The sequence below is a fragment of the Gadus morhua genome, chromosome 7 (genome assembly GCF_902167405.1).
Source record: "Gadus morhua chromosome 7, gadMor3.0, whole genome shotgun sequence".
Lineage (NCBI taxonomy): Eukaryota > Metazoa > Chordata > Actinopteri > Gadiformes > Gadidae > Gadus > Gadus morhua.
In genome coordinates this window covers 18,102,331-18,120,322 of record NC_044054.1, presented here as the reverse complement: position 1 = coordinate 18,120,322, position 17,992 = coordinate 18,102,331, and the positions used below count along the sequence as shown (strand labels likewise).

Genomic DNA, 17,992 nt, shown 5'->3' with positions numbered 1-17,992 from the left:
AGCCTGTTCCTCCCTGTGTATCCTTTTAGAGAACGGGAGGACAGATTTACATAAAGGTCATCAGAACAAGAATGTGCTTGTGTTTCTTTCATTACCATTCCCACATTCTATGACGGGTTTAATGAAGCAAATCGCTAGAAACTCCTTGGTTGTGGTGTGGGCTTAAACAGCAGAATTTTCTGAGTAATACCAAAAGTAAAATAACCTCAGATAAATAAATCTTACAAAATTTGTAAAAACAAGTCACAGTAAAGCATTTTTAATGATCCTCAAAAAACGTACTTTCAACTATATTACTTGATTATTTGTAGTTATATTGAAGATATTTTACAGTAAAAAAATGTATGGACGAGACATCAAAACATGAGTACTGGAAAAATCACAGGCTACCTGGACTGTACAAGAATGCTATAAAAAAGAGGGAAAAAAGAAATGAGCAATGGAATGAATTAAAATAAATAAAAGTTTAAACAAAATATATATACAGCCTTTATGCTGACATACTTATTTATTCTCTAAAAGTTAAACCACTGGCTAGACTTCCAGTGTACAAGAGTCACTGTCTGGATGGCAGCCCTGATAGTCCTGCATGTTGGGGCTCCCGGATGAGGGGTCTTCCACGCAGACACATCGGGAACGGCTGGAACCAGGGGAGAAGAGCTTCCTGGGAACCCCTGCCCAAGATCTTTCCACTCCGCCGCTGCAGAAAAATAAACGGCTTGAGTTCAAACAATGGCGCCATCTTGTGGACAGCATCAACCACAAAAAAGGTTTCTATCCTGTTTGGCAACGGTAAGCTACACGTTACAGCCTCTGGGATCTCCCGTAATTTGACCCAAGTTGGCTGAATAGCACTTAATCCATACCTCTTGGTTGAGCACCACACTCTTCCTCCCAAGGTGGGGCTCCACTCTGAGTTACAAGAAGGGAACTTCTGGCTCTCGGCCTGCAACTGAGACTTCAGCCTCTGACCCTCGAAAAGTAATTCCTCCAACTTCATCAAGGCCTCTGTGGGCAGCCCTTTCTCGGTGTAAAATCGACCAACCAGTCGACCTGGAACCAAAACCAAGGGTAATAGTGAACGTAGGTATTCTGTTTACACACCCCAAGTATCCAGCATTCAGTTATATAGGCTACTGTCAATTAACACACCTATAGGTGTGTAGTCCTTCTGATAAAAGGCCAGCCAGTCATACAGAGCGACCACCTGCGAAGGAGACAGGGTGGACACATCATCTATAAGGCCGCTTTCAGTGAAATCCCCGCTGATAAAGGCCAGCGAGGCATCCTTACCTACAAAAACCAACACAAAAAGGCAGTTAGTTTAAAATTGTGTAAAAGTGTAGTTAAAATTGCACATAACGCCAAAATTCCAAAAAACAATATTTCCATGGATGTGGGAGGAGAGGGGATTACCCAGAACGAGGTTATTCTGGTTTCATCAACAAAGGCATATAGCATTTGATTTGCCTTCGAATTCATGCCATATTATATATGGTAGGCCCTATAGTAGGCCTCATCCATATTCTGTACTATTATACTACGATTAAAATATGCCTTCATGTGCATGTAGGCATATTGTAAGAACAGTTTCATTGTCAAACAGTATCAGTATTGCATTATAAGTAATAGTACTGTATATTGATTCATGGCGGATATAAATCGATACCGTAATTACGCGTCTAAACGCTCAGAGCAATATGAAAATGCCTGATCACGGTGTAAAATTGGAAAGACACTAACTGTAACGTATGTGGGAGCTAATAGTACCACCAAGACCAGGTCACTAACATAGCATAATGTATGATATAAAGCACATGTTATCCTTTGTCAAATATGGTAGATAGAAATTGCTTAGCCTACCTGCCATTCCATGATAACCACCATTAACCCCATAGTGCCTGTCTCCTTTCTGGACATCAAACACCTGGCCGATTATTGCCAGGTAAAGACCCTTGCTGCCACTTGCACCATCGTACAATGATAGTTCATCCCTGCTTAAAACCCGCATATGGGGCTCTTGGGTCCATTCATTTGTAAGTTTCATGGACCAGTCGCTAGGTATAATTAATATAGCCACTAATACAGATGCAACCGCGAAAAATGCATCGCCGTACATTCTTATTTCCATCAAAATGGTTTGAATAAAACCATACCCAACCATCAATATAAGTTATCTTCTGTTAAATTGCAACCATAACAAGTACATTTCCGCTCACGTAGTCGCCAAGGCGCATGCGCGGCACGTCGGCTTGTGGCAGGTTGGTTTGCAACTGACGTCTCGTCTCGTCCACTACGTACTGAACGTCAATGCGGTAGTAATGAACAGCAGAGCATAGGTTAGAGAGGTCTAACCTAGCAAAGCAGATTCAAAACGGACATCAGACTGTGAGAAAGGATCAGAAGGGCTCCATAGGCCGCTTAAAAAACATGGGAAACGCAGAAAGCGGCGTTGCCGGAGCCAGCGGGGACGAGGAAGATGTCGAAGCCGAAAGCCCAGGGTTCGCGGAAGACAGCCCGGCCTCTGCGGCTACTGGTGTCGGGGCTGGGACTGCTGGAGGCTCCGGTTCCGGGAAAAGCGGTAGACCGACGATCAACAACCCACCATCCACTAACGGACCACCGACTCCCGGAGTCCTGTTAGAACAAGTTAAATTGAGAGAAGCGGCGGCCCGGATCAGTGACTCAGGACTCGCTATTCCAGAGTCGGTTCTGGCCGGGAACGAAATAGCTTTAATGCGATGGCTGGAGGACCGATTGAGCCGAGGAGAAGAGTCAGTAAACGTGGAACAGTTTTGTGAGATGTTAGAGATCAGGAATGCACCACGAGATGAGTGTGAGGAGGTAATATATTTACGGTATACCAGACACAGCCCCACTTTACGGCAGTCCAATCTTATTGACAACACTCTTATTGCAACACAACTCACTATTGAAATGAATTCGCATTATATTATCTAACATCGGATTGGTTTAACGGTGATTACTGAACCCAAATACACCCTCTGTTCAATTGGTCCATGTGTGCTTCCCCTTTGCATTGGGACACAAAGCTTTCAATTGTTGACGTTCTCTTTGCAAGCCATGGAAGTTGACGTTCAGGCTGCAGCTCTGCCTTTATCGTTAAACTATTTGCTTTGTTGGTAGTCCAACATTTGTTGGACAACAAATCTACAGATGAATAGGTTAAATCATGAATGGGCTGTACGAGAAGCTTTGTTTGGGACTTTGAATGCCTTGCATACAATGACTAATCACTCACGTTAATTCAATATTTAGAATGCACACAAAGGTGATAATATAATCACACGTCTTTTCCAGAGATTTATAATTAAGATATCTCCCAAAAATGTTTAGCAAAAAAACAGATTTATTGCTGCTCTCAGTCAGTCTACCCAGTTGACTGACTGACTGTGTGTGTGTGTGTGTGTGTGTGTGTGTGTGTGTGTGTGTGTGTGTGTGTGTGTGTGTGTGTGTGTGTGTGTGTGTGTGTGTCCAGGCCTTTGGTCAGTTTGATACAGAGGGGGATGGGGTGGTGGATGTGGAGAGTATGTTGTCTGCTCTGAAGAACTCAAACGGAGCCAATCTTCAGGGAGAGCTGAGTCACGTCATAAGACATCTGCAGGCGTGCTCCCTAACCCCAGGTATGTCACAGGACTGGTTTATCATGGGATCAGGGGTCACCAACATTCCACAATCAATCAATCAACACTGCCTTATGGTTGGGTAATTAAAGACTGAGAGAATAGGATCTGTGGGAATCCATTTCACAGATTTTCCATTGCATTGTTTCAGGTTTCGTGGACATATTCTCTAAGTATAAAGATGAGTTGGGGGCGCATGCTTCCAAAATCCTCAAGTTCCTGCACAGGAACCGTATTCCCAGCAGTGCCATCCCGTTCCCACTGCTAGAGGGCTACAACAGCATCTGTACCATGAGGTCCACCTTGGTCCAGAACTTCCTGGAATTCCTCCTGCAGAAAGAGAAAGGTGAGAGAGCTTTTATAGCCACCTTGAATAATGAGCATAAATAGACATGATTGACCTTATAGACGTTAATAATGAGACAACTGAATTCTTTGGCTCTCGCAACATTACCACCAGTCCCTTTGGGTGGCTGGGTTGACATGGTTTAGTGTTGACGTTCTGTCTCCTGTTTACTCCCCCGCCTTGTTCCAGACCTTGACATCCAGTACAGAGCAGAGCTGATCCGGGACCCTGACGTGGACAAGGTCAAGGTGGTCACGCAGTGCTTCAGCTTCATCGAAGCCTCCTCCAACGCCACGGACATCCACAGGATGACGGACGGCGAGACAGGCTCCTTCTGGCAGTCAGACGGCAGCGCACGCTCCCACTGGATTAGGTGAGAGGGTCGACGATGTACATCCTTTAGCCACTGAGGTTTTACCAAAAGCAACTTACCAGTAAGGCTGCAAACCATCAAGCATGCAGCTCCCTCAATGTTGGTGTAGCTTCCACCACACGATACGACAGAGTTCAAAGACGCCATAGAAAGAAAAGGTTAGTAGATGTGAATGTTATGATACCTCGGACGTGACCGTTGCATGCCGTGAGGCACAGAGCTTGTACGTACAGCTCAACAGTTGCTTCCGGGCATCTTTTGAACCCTTTCCCACCTTTTATGCACCTCATATTTTGCTTGATTGATAGACTTTATTTTATACCTACCAACTACCTTTGCTATGCATAACAAAAAAAAAAGAAGAATGTACAAACACGAAACACCTTTTGAGAACAGTGTCTGTGGCTCCTCCTCTAAAGCTGCTCTCGCTAACCCCTCCAGGTTGAAAATGAAGCCAGACGTGGTGCTGAGACGCCTGGCCATCGCCGTGGCCTCCAACGACCACAGCTACATGCCCCAGCTGGTGTCGGTGGCCGTGGGCAAGAACCGGCGCTCGCTCCAGGAGATCCGGGACATCCGCATCCCCAGCAACGTGACGGGCTACGTGGCACTACTGGAGAATGCCAACATCACGCACCCCTGTGAGTCCATCTCAAGTTATTCAGGGAACCCTTTCGTTTCAAAAGCAACAGGGATGGTCAATTCAGTTACAGGTCATTAAGAAGAAGGTAGGGGTAGCACACCTTGGTCAATGATGCCTGGGTTTAATGATACAGATTGGGCTGTTGCCCCCAGTTTGAACACAGTGCCCTTTGGTCTGGCAGTGGAACACCCCGAGCCACTACACTGTTTAGCCGTTGCTTTTGCTTTTTGTTCAACTCTGAAAGTGTGGGCTGTGTGATCGCTGAGTCACCCTGCTTGGTTTCCTTATTACAGGGTTGTCGTAAAAAATCATACTTTGGTTCTGCAATTTCCTACCAGGAGTTGGTACAAAGAGGATCTGTGTATTCTACGCGTCATCCCGGTGTATTTACAACACTCCCATTTGACTCCTGCGTCCCTGCAGACATTCAAATCAACATCAAACGTTGCCTTAGCGACGGATGCGACACGCGGATCCACGGGCTGAAGACGCTGGGCTACCAGATTACCAAGAGCAAAGAGGTGTCGGTCTCAGACGCGTCGGCTATCTGGTACCTGTCCCTCCTAACCTCCCTGGTCACCGCCTCCATGGAAACTAACCCGGTTCTGGCCCAGACTGTTCTCCAGAGTACACAGTGAGAGACACTCCTAAGCCCCTTTCTTTCGTTTTAAAAATGACACGACTAATATCGTCATCCACCGGAGATATTCTGTCGTGGTCCCAGGATTTTTGGTTGATTTGACGGATTGTCTCTGTGACTGATTTGGTGACCCAAAGAGATGTTGGATACCTCGACATCTATGTGATAAGCCTCTCGGTAACTAAGCTGTGTTTTGTGTGCACTTCTGTCTCTATCCCTACCTGTAGGAAAGCCTTAAGGCACATGCCGCCTCTGTCCCTGACCCCCTCGTCCACAGAGTTCCCCAAGTTCTTCTCGGCCAACATCCTGGAGGAGGTGGACGGCTTCCTGCTCAGGATAGCTGAGTAAGGAGATACCAGCTCTGACAGCGGCGGGGGGGCGACGCGTGCTGTCGTTCCCCTGTCGTCATCTTCACGTGACCAAAACCAGACTAAATACACCGCTGCTAACTATGTGATAATTGAAAGTTAAAAACGAACCTGTGGCCCGTCCCTGTGTTCTAGCATGCTAGCATAACATCAACGATGCTCAAGTGGGATGAGGAACACCCATCAGTATTGTCACGTCATTTCTATATCTATATGTGTAAAAAAAGTAAATGTGCCACTAAGCCGCCTCTTTGCCCCCCCCCCCCCCCAGCTGCTGCGTGAGCCCAGAGGCGGAGCTCACCCTGCTGGCCTTCGCCCTGGCCCGGGGCAGCGTGGCCAAGGTGCTCCAGGCACTGTCGGGCATCAGCGAGCACCTGGAGACGGAGTACCGGGCCTCCAGCCTCATCTCCTCCATGGCCTCCGTCAGGATGAGGCTGCTCTACCGCAATGGTAAACGCCAGCACCTAAGCACCCAAGACCAGGGAGTGGGGGGGAGGGGGAGAGAGACGTGGGGACAGAGAGAGGGGGAGAGAAAGAGAGACATGGGGACAGAGAGAGGGGGAGAGAAAGAGAGACATGGGGACAGAGAGAGGGGGAGAGAAAGAGAGCCATGGGGACAGAGAGAGGGGGAGAGAAAGAGAGACATGGGGACAGAGAGAGGGGGAGAGAGAGAGACATTTGGGAAAGTTGGAGAGCCCGAAAGAGGGCTGGCATAAAATATTTTCTTGAGGGAGAATCCCTGTGTCTGCCTCCAGGAAAACCCCTCCAGCTGCACCTGCAGGCCTGCGACGTGAAGAGTAAAGAGGAGAAGTCGGGACCAGAGAACATGCTGGCGGAGCCCACCACCGGTGACGGTAGGCCCTACAGATAGACCTGTGCTTTTATTGTCCATGGCTTGGATTACTACTACTACTGTGGGTTAATATTATTATAGCTATAAATCAATGAAACATTATCACCCATTTCAGATTAAGTTTCCCGGCACTACGCTTTTTTTTTTTTTTTAGCCCATGTACTCTTGTGTCGTTTGTGTTTATGTGTTGTGTCCGGATTCTCTTCTTACTATTTGATCATTAGGCAGGCGGTTTGATCAAAAGGGACTTGCAGTGAAATTTGGCTCTAGGATGCCTACAGCATAGCACCCCAATTGCCATTATTTGGTAGTATCTTCCACAGGGTTCCTGACGGAAAGTGGCAAGAAGCGAGCCAGCATCATCCTGTCCACGGAGGACCAGAGCAACTTCCAGGTCACCCAGATGAAGGTCAAGGTGAGTCCTTGAAAGTCCTTGAAATCGAAGCCGAATTGTGAGCGCAAATGTTCTACACCTGTGGCAGCGACGTAGCGTTCCCGGCCCTTCCACCCCTCCACACATTTCCCTTCTATGGATTCAGTCTTTGTGTGTTTGTGTATTTGAAAGGTCCGGAAGGGAGCCACTGGTGCAAAGTGTGGCCTGGTGTTTGCCTACAAGGAGGCGAACCCCTTCGATGCGGAGAAGCACTTTGACAGGTTCAAGAAGTTTGACTTGTGGGACTACGACGACTACAAGGATTTTGTTCAAGACAAGTAAGGATCTGGCTGTGTTATAGTGGTGGTTGTTGTTGTTGTTGTTGTTGTTGTTGTTGTTGTCGTCATAGCTGTGGTGTCAGACAATGTATTCTTTATTGTTGCATTTCCGATAACTTGTTAATGTATAATCAGCGGAAGCTTTGCAGTCGTTGAAAACCCTGAATCATGCTCTGTCCCAAGTCCCATTAACCATTTATTGGTGGTTTAGCATTACAGATCGTTACAAAGGTTATTTTGGTTAATTTCTTCCCTTGGTATTTGTGTGTGAATGTGGGTGTGTTTTAGATATTTCAACACCAAACACATTTATAGACGGATAAGGTCAAATTAATCATTGCGCAATGAAAAGAAACTCCTCCACTCTATACTCCATAACGTGTGAAAAGAGTTTAGTTTCTCTTTCTCCCTATCTTTTGACAGGAATGTAAACCGCAAGTATTATTAATTAGTGAACAAGAAAATCCTGAAGGCAGCAAGTTCCTTGGAAGGTTTTTTTCTGCCTGGACAGGAAGTGTTAAAACACTTTTAAAAACACCTTTTAGAATGAACTGTAAACTAAACCAAGGCCCCCTCAATTGTACAATTTAGATCTGCAACACTAAATTTATAAAATAATTGATTTTACTGAATGATTACAATTGTTCTGCAATTATTTTCAAGTGTTTTAACCTCGGTCTCATTGAGCAAAGTAAATTGTAGCTTGCAGATTTACCTTTTTTTATTTTGTTTCATATAACCTATGGATTGCAGCGTGAGTTTACTATGAGTGAGTTGATTATGGGCCGTGTGCACTATAATATCTCCTATAGTATTCCTCATATCTGGAAGTAAAGCTTACAGAAGGGTATCCCAGAATCGCTGACGCACTTTGGGTAATGTACACTCGCCGTCATATCGTATGATATGACGGCGAGCTGGCTGACGGCCTCCGGTACCCGTCTGATCCTGCAGTGTGAAGCTCCCGGCGCAGTCAGAGGACCAGCCCATCGGCTGGTTCGAGCTGGAGGAAGACTGGAACGACGTGGAGATCAAACTGCAGCAGTGTCGCATCGCAAAGGTACGCACCCGCGCGCACACACACACGCCTTACTGATCCCTCCTCCGTGACTCCCTGTCTCCGCCCAGAGCTCAGAACTGGGAAGGTTTTACTGGCTTTATATCAAGACAAACAGGAATTTGAAGGCACTCCTGGCCCCGCATGAACTCTTTTTGTTTACATAGCAGGCATTCCCTCAACGGAACTGTTGTCGCTACGCCTGACTGTATTTAACGTATCAATTGACAATTTCCCTATTGTTCGCTAATGCTGCCATGGCGATGTCATTAATTTGAATCCCCCCCCCCCCCCACAAACACACACACACACACACACATCCCTCCTCACAGTTCCTGATGGTGAAGTTCCTGTGCACGCGGCAGACGTCGGCCGAGCGGCTGGGGGTCCAGTCGCTGTGTTTCCACGGTTACCTGGTCGTGGGAGCGGAGAGGCTGGGGGACGCAGAGGAGCTCCTCCCCGACGGGGGGGAGGGGCCCGAGGACCTGGCCACCACGGGCCAGATGCTGCTCAACAAGACCCTGTTCTTCATCCAGCAGCTGACCCGAGACATGGTGGGAGCCCCACTACGGGGGCAGTCGGTAGATTGCCTGCCCAGATTTAGCCCATTGATCAAGCCAAGGGCTTCCTCTTTGTATACCCGGCCAGCCCCCTCACCTTAAGCACTCTCAAGGGGAAGAGGAAAAACTGAGTAGTCTTAGGATACGGTTAGGACTGCAATTTAAACAAAGCAGTAAAACAAAGCAGAAACCAGGGTTATGGAAGATTTCCTTGTTCGATAATAACATCCTGGCTTTGGGAAGTTTTTGGAAATGTTCTAGTACTTTGACTTTGGTCGCCATGAAGGTTTTTTTGCAAAGAAAAACTAGCAATGCAAGACATGACGTCTCTATGGAAGCCTTGTGAAAGACTATCATTTACAGTGGTGGAACACATTGGTTTGTGCAGTCTGAAGTGCCATAGCCCTCTGTTAAATAGATTTTCCTTCCTGCTCATACTTGGCACTCCTACTCTGACAGTTTTCCTCTCTCCCTCTGTCTGTCTGTCTGTCTGTCTGTCTGTCTGTCTGTCTGTCTGTCTGTCTGTCTGTCTGTCTGTCTGTCTGTCTGTCTGTCTGTCTGTCTCTGTGTGTCTGTCTGTCTCTGTGTGTCTGTCTGTCTGTCTGTCTGTCTGTCTGTGTAACACTGTAGGATGTCTCTCAGTTCAAGCAGAAGTTCCTCCTTGACTTCATTGGCCTCAGCCTCACCCTGTTCTGGAGCCTCTACAGTAAACTGATGCAAATGTGAGTGGACGAGCCAACCCATTAGTCCCAGGCCCCCATCCAGGGTAGCCTGGGCTTCTAAACAGAACCACGTCCGGCCCTGCGGCGGGACCATGTCCATGTGAATAGTATCTCCTGATCGTTGGTGTGCTTTGTCTCCCGCTCAGCGAGGGAGAGGAGGTGATGAAGAGCAGAGTGCTGCTGCTCCAGCTGCTCCAGAACTGCTTCCCAATGCTGCAGAGGGGAGCGTCCGAGGGCCACTGCCCTGACGAGGGAGGGGGTCCCGAGGAGGAGGAGGAGGAGAAGGATGAGGAGAAGGCAGCCGAGGCGGGCTGTTCGTCTTCCTCCGGAGCCAACGCGGACCCCCCTCACGGAGCCGTGCTGGAGCTCTACACCCACCTCTGCCAGGGTGAGTAAGAGCACCAGCTGACCTCCATGACTCTCACACACACACACACACACACACACACACACACACACACACACACACACACACACACACACACACACACACACACACACACACACACACACACACACACACACACACACACACACTTATGTGGACATGCACACACACACCATCTGTGAAATACAAACAAAGGTTCTCTATTCTAGATAAACCAATGGAGTAGTTTATTAGTTTATTACAAGGATTAGTTTGATACAAGGTTGTTGTTTTTTAATATATGTGATTGCAATCAAAATAATCAATCTATTGCATTCAATAGCTTGTTCCATACTTCAATAGCCTGTTGGTTCTACACCTTGTTTTGAATTGAAGTGTGCCTCACATGACTTGTAAATACCTCATTTGAATTCGAGTGATATGATAGACTGATAAAGACAGATATGACGGTGAAAGTCCTCTTTCAAGCGGTTGCATAAGAAGCGAGGGGAACACTGTCTAGAGTCTGCGGTGTGCGTGCGTGCGTGCGTGCGTGCGTGCGTGCGTGTGTGTGTGTGTGTGTCTGTGTGCTTTTGAGAATCAATGAGTGTGTGTGTGTATGTGGTGTCAGTCGTGGACAGGCCTGAGACCGAAGCTCTGGTGGAGAAGGCGCTACGGAGGGAGGCGGTCAAGGCCCTGCTAAGTGGAGCGGCCATCTTCTTCCCAGACAAACACAGCCGGAGAGACAAGCTGTTCCACATGATGGTGAGCCACGCCCACCTCTGTTCAATGTTGTTGTTGTTGTTGTTGTTGTTGTTGTTGTTTATGATGTTGTACTCACGGATTGGCTGACTTTGTCTCAGAAGAACATCACAGAGGAGGATCAGCCGGAGTCTGTGAAGGTGACCTTCGAGTCTCTTTGTAATTATTTCAGGTGAGCACACACACTCACACTCATTCACCAACACAAGCAAAGAAACAAAGATGCAAGCTCAACCCCACGCACAAGCAAGCCATCCACACACGCACACACACACACACCCTGTGTCTTGGTACACACAATGAGTCAGATGACAGCCGGTTGGAGCCTCATGTCTCCTCCTCCTCCCCCCCCCCAGTGACCAGGATCCCAGTGGTCTGCTGCTTCTCCCTCCCAAGGAGGTGTCCACGGACTTTGACATCAGCCCCATCCTGTCTGTCATGGAGACCCTGCTGCTGGTAGCCACCAGGGAGGTGAGGGTCCTTCTGAATGACTGAGAGAGCGAGAGAGAGAGAGAGAGAGAGAGAGAGAGAGAGAGAGAGAGAGAGATCACATGGTAGACCACATTTAACGAGCAGATCATGTTCGTAACGTTAAGTTTCTAACAAGTGATGTTAATTAACTCTGAAATCTATGGCTCCCTGTTCTGTGTTCCTTCTCCATGTGGCTTTATATCTGGGCTTTGGGGAGTTTTCCCTTGCCCTTTAAGAAGGCTTAGGGCTAGGGGGCGTCGATAAGTGCAGGCATGTGAAGCCATTGAGACTTTTAACTGTGCTAAAGAGACATACAAGTATATAATGAAACCTATTGAAAATATTATCAGAAACAAAATGTAACTAACTTCACACACTGCTCCTATTTACCTTTACTGTCGTCTGTTTTCCCCCAACACTATGATTTTTTTTTCTACCAATATTGCGATTGCGATAAGTTCCTTATGTTCTGTATTATCCACTAAACAAGTAATCAATCATTCTACAGTAGGACCCATACAACATTGGAAGCAGTCAACCTATAAACTGCTATGTGCTGAGATTAATTGACGCATTAATTGATATAATAACATCTCTATTTAACTATTGAATTGTAAAAGAAAAATAAATACAAATCTTACTGATCTCCAGTCAGTAACAAAAATTAAAAATATATTATAATACGGGTGTTTTTTTAGCTCAGCAATTACGATTTGCAAATTTTTTTCTATTGCATTGCGATGTCGTTAAGCCCCTGCTCTCTGTGTGTGTGTGTGTGTGTCAGTGCGAGGTGATGATGGGGGCTGTGAGCGGAGGACCCAGCCGGACAGTGCTCCTCTCCCTGTTCTGGGCCCTGCAGGGCAGCCTGCTGTCCTGGTGCTATCTGCAGCTCAAGGCCGACACCAGCGGCATGGGCGCCCAGCTGGCCCGGGACATCGTGGTCAAATGTAAGACGTCTTGGCCTTGTCCATGCAGAGGTTTGGCTGAGGGCTAAAGCCTGGGCAGGGAGATGGTGTAGAACGCATGCTGACGTTATGAGCCGGCTCGTTGGGAAGCTGCAGAAGGGACGCAGAGAAGGGTTTTGGTTATTAAGCACAAAGTATTCAGAGGGGGAATTTCGGCTCATATTTGTTGCGAGACAAGAAATGGAGCTGTATTATTTTACATAGCGCGAATACAACAAGACTCTTGCCTCTAATAGGACTCGAGCCTTATTCTGACATAATATTTTTTTTTCTTGCAATATTCTGTGTCCCTCCTGACCTGGCCTTGGGCTTTGGGCTTTAAACAAATAATAAGGGTTGAGAAACATCCATTAGTCAAATGTCTAGGGGAATGCATAGTGGGGGTTGTAGCAGCAGTGTTCCTAGTGAATCCTTTTAAAAGGCTGTCCTGAACAGAGAAGTCCATTGCAATCACTGGGAGATACTGCGTAAGTGTTCATATAATCACAAAACCTTTGTGTTCCTCTCTCTTAACCCGGGGATAAATGAAGTGGTCTAACCATGTTGTCCCGGCTCCCCTCGCCCCTCTCTCCTCCCCAGACGTGAACCAGTTCCTGGGGAGCGCTCAGGGGGCTCTGGCCTCCCTGCTGGAGCGCTACAGCGGAGCTGAGATAACAGAGAAACTGTCCAGCTCCATCCTGGCCACAGTTACCCGACAACTGGTAACTCGTTCATCCATCCCTTCATTAATGTATTCATCCATTCCTTTGCTGTGTTTTCTTTTTAGAATTTGAACACGTGTTGTGTTTCTAATCTATAATATATATGACTTTTTATTTCATGTCATGTTTTTTATTTATCTATTAATCGTTAAGTCATCATATTCACATATGGCGTGGTGCATTTGATCATTCTTACCATAATTCCTGTAACGTCTTATTCCTCCATAAATCTTTTAATATTTTAACAAATCACAAGGCGTGTCGCGTGTTATCCTTCACATAATTCACGTACCAAGTGGGTGCTGCTGTGTCTCCATCTCCTCCCAGATGATCTTCCTGCTGGAGCTGTGCTCCTTGGATATTCCTCACAGTGTGCTGCTGAAGAGCTTCTCCTCTCTGGTGGAGCTGCTCAAAAACCTGTCCAGCGACACCGGAGACATCTTCTCAAAGGTGAGGCCGCTTGTCTCTGGACCGGGGACTGAGTGAGAACGCCCCTACGCTGAATGACGTGGTGATTGACCCCACGTGATATGGGTTTATGGTTCCTTCTTACCGTGGTGCTGTTTGTGATAACTACATCACCTCTTGTGGTGAAATTTGAAAACCTTTCCATGTTTAAATGATAATGCTAATCGCTATGCGTTTTATTGCCAGCTAAGTTTGCATATTCTGGGGTGTTCTCTTACGTTGGCGCGGTGAAGTAAAAAGCGATACAAAAAGTAACAAAGTCCAAAGTGTTTTATTGTCATATGTGCAGAAAAACGTCTTTGAACAGGACATTAAGTTAATCGGTCACCGGGTAGAGCGCACACCGTATAGGCTCAGTCCTGAACTCAGCGACCCTGGTTCGAATCCTGTCCAATGTCATTTGCTGTATGTCCTCCCCTCTCTCTCCCATACCTTCCTCTCTATCTCACTCAATAATAAAGCATAAAAATTCAACAACAAAAAAGAATACATATTTATAAAATATATACAATCGGGAATATAGAAGTGTTTTTGTAATTTAAGAGTGTGTCGCCGGGAATGGGGGGGGGGGGGGGGGGGCATAATGTTGGATGCACCGACGATGACGAGGCATTGGAGGGGACGATCTGATTGGGTGAAAGGATGGTAACGACGGCGTTTCCTCGCACGGCGCCAGGTGGACCAGGAGAGCTGCCTGCAGCCCCAGCAGCCCGTGGTGCTGAGGACCTGGAACATGGAGTCCCCGCACAACTACGAGAACAGCCGTCACGAGACCACCATCTTCTGCTGCCCGGGGGCAACCTCCTTCGTGGTGGAGTTTGACGAGCGCTGCCAGACCGAGAAGAGGTGGGTGGTGGTGGTGGCTGAGTGGGTGGGTGGGTGGGGGGGGGGGGGACCTATATACCATGTGACCCCCTGTGGAGCTGGATCCACAAACTAGTACTTTTTGTGTCATGAAGAGCAGTGTTGTTGTTCTAGTTTAGTATTATTATTATACGATAGAATGGTGGTCGAATGGGGGTTTGAATCCCAGCTGAAAGGTTCTTGTTTCGATCCCCATGTCCACGTTCTACATAAGTTAAAAGTCGTATGGTTACTGTTGTATTGTTATTAAATGTGGAGGTTGTGTTGAAAATGTGCAGATACGACTACCTGGAGTTCACCGACGCCAGGGGCGGGAAAGTGCGCTACGACACGAAGATCGGCACGGAGAAGTGGCCAAAGGTGGGATCACATACACGGCCATCTTTTCCCCGAGAGACCTCTTCATTACGAAAGGAGTTTTCGTTTGAATACATCCGTTGAAACGGCCCTTGGCACTCACACGCTTTTATTTTGGTATTTTGTCTGCTCCATCAGAAGGTGACGTTCGACGCAGGCCCTCAGCTCCAGTTCCTGTTCCACTCGGACAGCAGTAACAACGAGTGGGGGTACAAGTTCAGCGTGACGGCCCAGGGCCTGCCCGACATCACCGTCTCCTGGATGTCCGACGTCCAGCTGCTGGTGGCCCGGCTCATGGGCCGTCTGGCCTCCAGAGCCATGGCCCTCAAGTCCCCTCACGGTACGCGCTTTTATTTTGACACTTTTGGGAAAGGTATGTTCAAAGCAAGAGTTTGTTTTCTCTTCGTTGTTAATGTCACGTGCGCTGCAAAATCTGTTAATTCCTTTTGTCAAGTTTTGTAGAACTAGCTTTTCTTTGTGTGTTTGTCCGTTTTCAAATTCTAGAGTGAATAAAATAAAATGTATTAAATAAAATATAAAATAAAAGATGTTTGTTTCTTCTTCCTCTTCATTTTTTACCAACGCCCAGGGCTCAGTTAGTCACCTGCCAAAGCTGGGTTTATTTAACATTGGATGACGGATGTTCTTTCAGAGATCCGCAGTGTGAAGGAGCTGCCCCCAGGGAGGATGGCCCACGTCCAGTCGTCTCCTCTGTGGAAACCCATCCTCAGACACGGAGCGTGCGATGCCAGGGACACGCCCCAAAACAACACACCCTCCGTCCCGGTACGAGCCAGAACTGTGCGTCATGGCTAGACGATCCGGTTGTCTTTATCAAAAGCCCTGTAATGTGGATGTCAGTATTTTTCAGGTTTGAGAGAGATCACAGACTCAAGAAAAAACTTCTTTAGATGTTTACGTTGTAAAGATTTAATGTCGCCTTTGTCTTGCTTTCTCATCATCAAAATATGAGTCGTAGAGCTGTTATTATTTAACAAAACCAAAATGTGTGGTTTTGAGCCCTGCTAAGGACCCTTCACTTGTCTTGCACTCATTCATTTAGAAGTTCTCTCATCCAGCATGCTTCTCCAGTATTGGTGTTTTGAATCATCTCTCCCCCCCCCCCCCCAGAGCCCCACCATCACCAGTCCGGTGGACGAGTTCCCCCGCTTCCTCGAGGACCTGGCCCGATGGAACCCCAACCTGGAGCCCAACGAGGGCCCGGCCGAGCCCATGAGGACCCTGATGCTGTCCTGCAGGCGGCCCCCCATAAGGAACGAGATTGCGGCGGGGTCAACGGTCGACCAGGCGGTGAACGCCATCTGGGCCGCCATGGTGTACCACACGCCGGCCTTGCACCAGGCGCTCAAGGCCCACGGTAACCAGTCGAACCCGACGTCTCGTTTACATTCAGGGCGTGTTACCCTTCCAAAAAGTACATTTGTCAGAAGAAAGAGAAACGACAATATATCGCTGTTGGTACAGTAAGGGTGGTCGTAGAAAGTGCCGAGCACACTAGGCTAGGCTAACCCATTCCCCGGATGAAACAAAGATGGCCAGGTTAAGATGCTGCACAATGTTAAGTACAGATCAAGTGCCAGGACGTATAACATACAGTAAATACCTACATTAAGTTCCAGTGACGTAGTTATTCCCCCCCTCCCCTAAAGTATGATGTATAACATTGATAATCCAACATCGTTTTCCCTGTTTCTCCCCTGAATCCCCAGTGGCTCAGGGCTACAAGTCGTCACTGAGCGAAGACTTTGTCCAGGTCTACACCCTGGCCGACCGAATCCGGACGTGGATGGTGGGTGTCCTTGGGACAACGTTATCCACAACTCTGCACATCTGTCCACACCTGAAAAGATACACGTATATGCATTGTCGTGTGGTTTGACCTGTAACTAAATATTGAATAGCTGCTATTTATATACACACGCTCCTCTTGTCAGCCTACGCACATATCACATGGTAACGTTACCCCTGGCCTCCGTCACATGCTTTCCTCTGCATGATCACGGTGTCGACCGTGTCGACGGCGAGCTCTGACAGGCGTTTGTTTCCGTTGGCTCAGCTGGAGACGAAGCAGAGGCACCTCGTCAGCAAGATGAACGCCCCCGACGAGAAGGAAGGGGCTCAGGAGGAGGTCACCATGGAGGCGCTGGGTGAGATCTATGGTTTTAAAGTGCGTTGTCCCGTTGTAGTCGGTGCCGTTGGAGTCTGTCGCTCACCACGGCCCTCCCACCCCACCTTTGTCCCCCCACCCACCCCCCAGCCGAGGTGTGCATCCAGAAGAGCCTCTTGCTGCTGAGGTTCCCCCCCAGCGGTGACACCTCCGGGCCAGCAGAGGGCAGCAGCGCTCCGCTCCTGCTCCGCTCCTGCTCCGTCTCGGAGGGGGACTTCCAGCCCACTACCTCCCCGGTCGCTGCTACTGCCAGTGCCGCCGCCGCCGCCGCCGCCCCCCTGGCCCTGGCCCTGGCCCAGGCCGCTGAGCCCCCCTCGGAGAGCGAGGCCGGGACGGTCCCGGAGGGGGGACAGCAGAACCAGACGGCGGCGGACGCCGGCCTCTCGTCCCAGACGGAGGAGCCGGCGGGCCCGCCGTCTGCCTCCTCCGTGCCACGCAGGCCCATCCGGCGGACTCTGGGCCGCGTCCGCCTGCTGTCGTACCGCTCGGTGGAGGAGCCCCGCACGGTGCTCTCGGTCCGGGAGCGCTACCCCATCCTGAAGCACCTGCTGAACTTCATGAAGGACCAGGCCCTCACCACCGGCAGGTGACCATGGGGAGCTTGTTTGTTTGGTGTTCCGATACCATATTTAGACGTGAAAACCAAAATAGTTACTCTGATATCCTACACATTTATTATTGGTGTGTAATAACTTAAATAAATAAATAAATGTGTTATTTCCTTACATTTATTGAAATTGAGTTATTTAACTTTGCTTTTGTTGGTTCATCAGGACAGGGAGCAAGGAAGATGAGAATTATATATGTGGTATCAAATGTGGATTTGACAGTGCGATAGACACCTGTCTCTCTTTATCGGTGCGTTTAATTCCTCCTGCTCTAAATGTCCAGGTCGGTCGTCCTACCCCTCCAGAGTCTCTCCAGGCCAGGCA

General features: G+C 48.2%; 2 protein-coding genes across 7 annotated transcripts in view; one reads left to right on the top strand and one right to left on the bottom strand.

Moving 5' to 3' along the window:
- Positions 1–243: 243 nt before the first annotated feature.
- Positions 244–2,253, bottom strand: cyb5d2 (cytochrome b5 domain containing 2). Of its 2 annotated transcripts, none has more exons than XM_030360815.1 (4): positions 1,864–2,253; positions 1,153–1,207; positions 867–1,053; positions 244–700 (listed from the first exon to the last, which is right to left on the bottom strand). In XM_030360815.1, the coding sequence occupies exons 1-4, from the start codon at positions 1,918–1,920 to the stop codon at positions 535–537; spliced, it is 465 nt and encodes a 154-aa protein (XP_030216675.1). In that variant the 5' UTR covers positions 1,921–2,253; the 3' UTR covers positions 244–534. The 2 variants fall into 2 exon arrangements, with proteins under 2 accessions (XP_030216675.1, XP_030216674.1); XM_030360814.1 differs by having other exon boundaries at positions 1,153–1,293; positions 1,864–2,252.
- Positions 2,254–2,281: 28 nt separating this feature from the next.
- zzef1 (zinc finger, ZZ-type with EF hand domain 1) overlaps positions 2,282–17,992 on the top strand; it is a 39,240-nt gene continuing 23,529 nt past the window's right edge. The window contains exons 1-29 of one of the 5 annotated variants that reach the window (XM_030360811.1): positions 2,282–2,844; positions 3,500–3,644; positions 3,796–3,990; positions 4,180–4,363; positions 4,805–5,004; positions 5,430–5,640; positions 5,874–5,990; positions 6,286–6,464; positions 6,770–6,868; positions 7,191–7,282; positions 7,433–7,578; positions 8,533–8,638; positions 8,968–9,189; positions 9,826–9,917; positions 10,064–10,305; positions 10,916–11,049; positions 11,151–11,218; positions 11,403–11,517; positions 12,302–12,464; positions 13,062–13,183; positions 13,511–13,633; positions 14,328–14,497; positions 14,794–14,875; positions 15,011–15,212; positions 15,525–15,673; positions 16,004–16,250; positions 16,603–16,682; positions 16,950–17,040; positions 17,151–17,646. In XM_030360811.1, the coding sequence (XP_030216671.1) occupies positions 2,431–2,844; positions 3,500–3,644; positions 3,796–3,990; positions 4,180–4,363; positions 4,805–5,004; positions 5,430–5,640; positions 5,874–5,990; positions 6,286–6,464; positions 6,770–6,868; positions 7,191–7,282; positions 7,433–7,578; positions 8,533–8,638; positions 8,968–9,189; positions 9,826–9,917; positions 10,064–10,305; positions 10,916–11,049; positions 11,151–11,218; positions 11,403–11,517; positions 12,302–12,464; positions 13,062–13,183; positions 13,511–13,633; positions 14,328–14,497; positions 14,794–14,875; positions 15,011–15,212; positions 15,525–15,673; positions 16,004–16,250; positions 16,603–16,682; positions 16,950–17,040; positions 17,151–17,646 (4,886 nt within the window). In that variant the 5' untranslated portion in view covers positions 2,282–2,430. Of the gene's footprint in view, positions 2,845–3,499; positions 3,645–3,795; positions 3,991–4,179; positions 4,364–4,804; positions 5,005–5,429; positions 5,641–5,873; positions 5,991–6,285; positions 6,465–6,769; positions 6,869–7,178; positions 7,283–7,432; positions 7,579–8,532; positions 8,639–8,967; positions 9,190–9,825; positions 9,918–10,063; positions 10,306–10,915; positions 11,050–11,147; positions 11,219–11,402; positions 11,518–12,301; positions 12,465–13,061; positions 13,184–13,510; positions 13,634–14,327; positions 14,498–14,793; positions 14,876–15,010; positions 15,213–15,524; positions 15,674–16,003; positions 16,251–16,602; positions 16,683–16,949; positions 17,041–17,150; positions 17,647–17,992 lie in introns of all 5 variants that reach the window. The other 4 variants (XM_030360809.1, XM_030360808.1, XM_030360810.1 and 1 more) reach the window with 4 other exon arrangements.

Bases quoted from the DNA above. Each gene is read 5' to 3' on its own strand.
- cyb5d2 (XM_030360814.1), bottom strand. From the start codon at position 2,164: ATGGTTGGGTATGGTTTTATTCAAACCATTTTGATGGAAATAAGAATG. The intron at 1,054-1,152 runs GTGTGTTAATTG...TTTTGGTTCCAG, and splicing joins GAAGGACTACACACCTATAG to GTCGACTGGTTGGTCGATTT. The intron at 701-866 runs GTATGGATTAAG...ATTTTTCTGCAG, and splicing joins GTGTGGTGCTCAACCAAGAG to CGGCGGAGTGGAAAGATCTT.